This window comes from Atta colombica, unplaced genomic scaffold (genome assembly GCF_001594045.1).
Source record: "Atta colombica isolate Treedump-2 unplaced genomic scaffold, Acol1.0 scaffold1, whole genome shotgun sequence".
Lineage (NCBI taxonomy): Eukaryota > Metazoa > Arthropoda > Insecta > Hymenoptera > Formicidae > Atta > Atta colombica.
The window spans coordinates 1,656,198-1,658,734 of NW_017259183.1; the positions used below are offsets into that span (position 1 = coordinate 1,656,198).

Consider the following 2,537-nt stretch of genomic DNA (forward strand, 5'->3'; position numbering starts at 1 on the left):
AGCTTTATAATTAATTACAAATATATTAGACTTTTTAAGATTATAAATTTGTTGCAAATAATGTCTTTCTTAGACATTCTTGCTAAGGAAATATATATTTAAATTATATGGAAAGAATCTTCGAAACTATGTTAATAATTAATTATTAGAAGGAAAGTTTCAAAAGTAAGACTAAAATTACATATATAAATGTATAAATAAAAGTTTCAAAAGCCTAAAATTACATATATGTATAAATAAAAATATAATTTAAAGTTTTTTTTTCTTATATCTTACTTTTAAAAAATTTCCTTTGTATTTTATCGATAAAATGGAACTCCGTGAAATTGTATAATTTTGACTTACCAACAGCAATTTCGGTTCACCGATGCCCATGGATTCGTTACATATAAATCTTACTTCGGACGTGTAAGAATCTATTACAAGAAAATGTAATTGTAATATAGTTGAAAATTAATCATGAATACATTAATGAAATAAAAATATTGAACTCACTGTTATTACATTTACTACCATTTGAATATTTAAGTTTTACATCGTTACGGCTGTAATCAAAAATCACACTTCCCAGTGATCCATAACCATTATATTCATGACATATAGCAGAACCATTACAATATTTCTCTCCACCACAAATACTTATAGCATACTCTTTGCCTTGTCTGCTTTTCACCTAGTTTTATTTTTATTTCTGATAAGCATTTTTAAAGTATTGATATTGTTAGCAGACGTTATATGTTACATATTGTATACAAAAGATATTGTTAACAATAACAAAGCCGATTGGATACATAATCGATACATAATGTGTATAATGTAAGTTATCATTTATATTTCAAACTCACATGATGTATTTGTTGTGTTTTGTCTAACAAAGAAAGGTCATATTCATATGAAAGGAAACTATCCTTTATAGTACATGGTGCCGTCCAACCTCCCATCACAGCACCACATGCTATACTAGTATTCCATTCAAATATATAAGTACAATTAACATAATGTTTATATACTGGAAGTCCCTAAAACACAAACAAACATGAGAATATACTAATTTTTTTTATAAAATAAACTAGATTTTATACATAAATTTAAGTAAGTAAATTTATTAGTTCTATGCTTATTTCTAAAGATAAGAGTAATCTTTTAATGATAAATAAAACTTCAACAAAATAATGATTTTCTTCAAAATTCTTTCAATATAAAGTTTGATCTCAATTTCAATAATAGATTTATCATTATAAATATTAAAGTTTAGATTAAAACTTCTAGAAACTACTGTATATTGTTTACCTGATTATTATTATCGCAAATAAATATGAAATTTGAAGATATCGTTTTAGTTGGATTCTCAGGACATTGTGATCCATTGATATAACGTAATACTGTCTGTAAATCTTTATTTAATGTTGGACTATCTTCGGGAAATCCTAAACTCTAAATTATTATAATGAAAATATAGATATTATTAATTTAAGTCACTATATACAGTACCAATTATAATATCACTGAAAGTTTAAATAAATCTGTACTTACAATTTCATTCATATATTCATTCTTTGAAGTTACCGAAACTTTACAAGCAGCACTACCATGTGCACATAAAAGACCTTGAGTAGGAACTAATGGTCGACATATATTTATGTGAAATTCCGTATCATTGGCTTTAATGATATAATTATTTGTAGACTGTATAAGAGGAGTTAAATTGATTTCATCATCATTATTGGTAGCACATTTAATCTACACAAAAAATAATTCTTCATTGATTATGTCATATAGAAAAACTAATAGCTTGTATATAATTATGCTTACTTTTTTCTCACAAACTAAATCTGTATTCCAGTGTATAATAGTTTGACAAGTAAATTCTTTTATGAGCAATGGTCGACTGAGCGATCCTTGAGGTTCACAAAAAAATCTGATAAGTGTATAATGACTCACTCCATTTTCGCATAAATCCCCATTGGTATAATTTAAATAGGGACCATTTTGCTGCCATATTAAATTCGCGTTAGCTTGTCCTAACGATGTACCATATTTTGAGTTACATATTCCTACATAAAGAAATGGTAATTGATAGATAAAATTTAGATCCATCACATAATCACAATATGCAATACAGTTTCATGATATGATATAGCACCTGTTTTATTCCCACATGTATTATCCATAAGCGCATTGCAAACTCTAAATTTGTATTTTATACCATTTACATTTGTAACAGTGAAGTCTTTGTTCATTAATGTTTGTAAATCATATCTGCATACAAAATACATAGTAAAATTATAAATGTGTTGTATAGATATTAATCATATAATATGAAAGAAATATTCTTACGTAAAATTTGTAATTGGATTCTTAACATTGCATTTGCCTGCTGTTTTGGCACTATAATCACGAAGAGTCTCAATATCGCATGCTGCAGGAGTATACCATATTAATTGATAATGACAATCTTCTATCCCACTTCCCAAAATATATTCTGGAGGACCCTGATAACAACATTATAATATTCATGAAATTTCTTTTATATATAT

The 2,537-nt window shown here is 26.3% G+C and overlaps 1 protein-coding gene across 1 annotated transcript in view; it reads right to left on the reverse strand.

Annotated features, from left to right (window-relative positions):
* LOC108694700 (cation-independent mannose-6-phosphate receptor) overlaps positions 1-2,537 on the reverse strand; it is a 23,338-nt gene that overhangs the window by 18,877 nt on the left and 1,924 nt on the right. Inside the window, exons 6-13 of the mRNA XM_018204336.1 lie at positions 2,338-2,492; positions 2,144-2,259; positions 1,813-2,054; positions 1,534-1,740; positions 1,291-1,434; positions 846-1,019; positions 496-673; positions 346-416 (exon numbers count right to left, since the gene is read on the reverse strand). Coding sequence (XP_018059825.1) covers positions 346-416; positions 496-673; positions 846-1,019; positions 1,291-1,434; positions 1,534-1,740; positions 1,813-2,054; positions 2,144-2,259; positions 2,338-2,492 — 1,287 coding nt within the window. The remainder of the gene's footprint in view (positions 1-345; positions 417-495; positions 674-845; positions 1,020-1,290; positions 1,435-1,533; positions 1,741-1,812; positions 2,055-2,143; positions 2,260-2,337; positions 2,493-2,537) is intronic.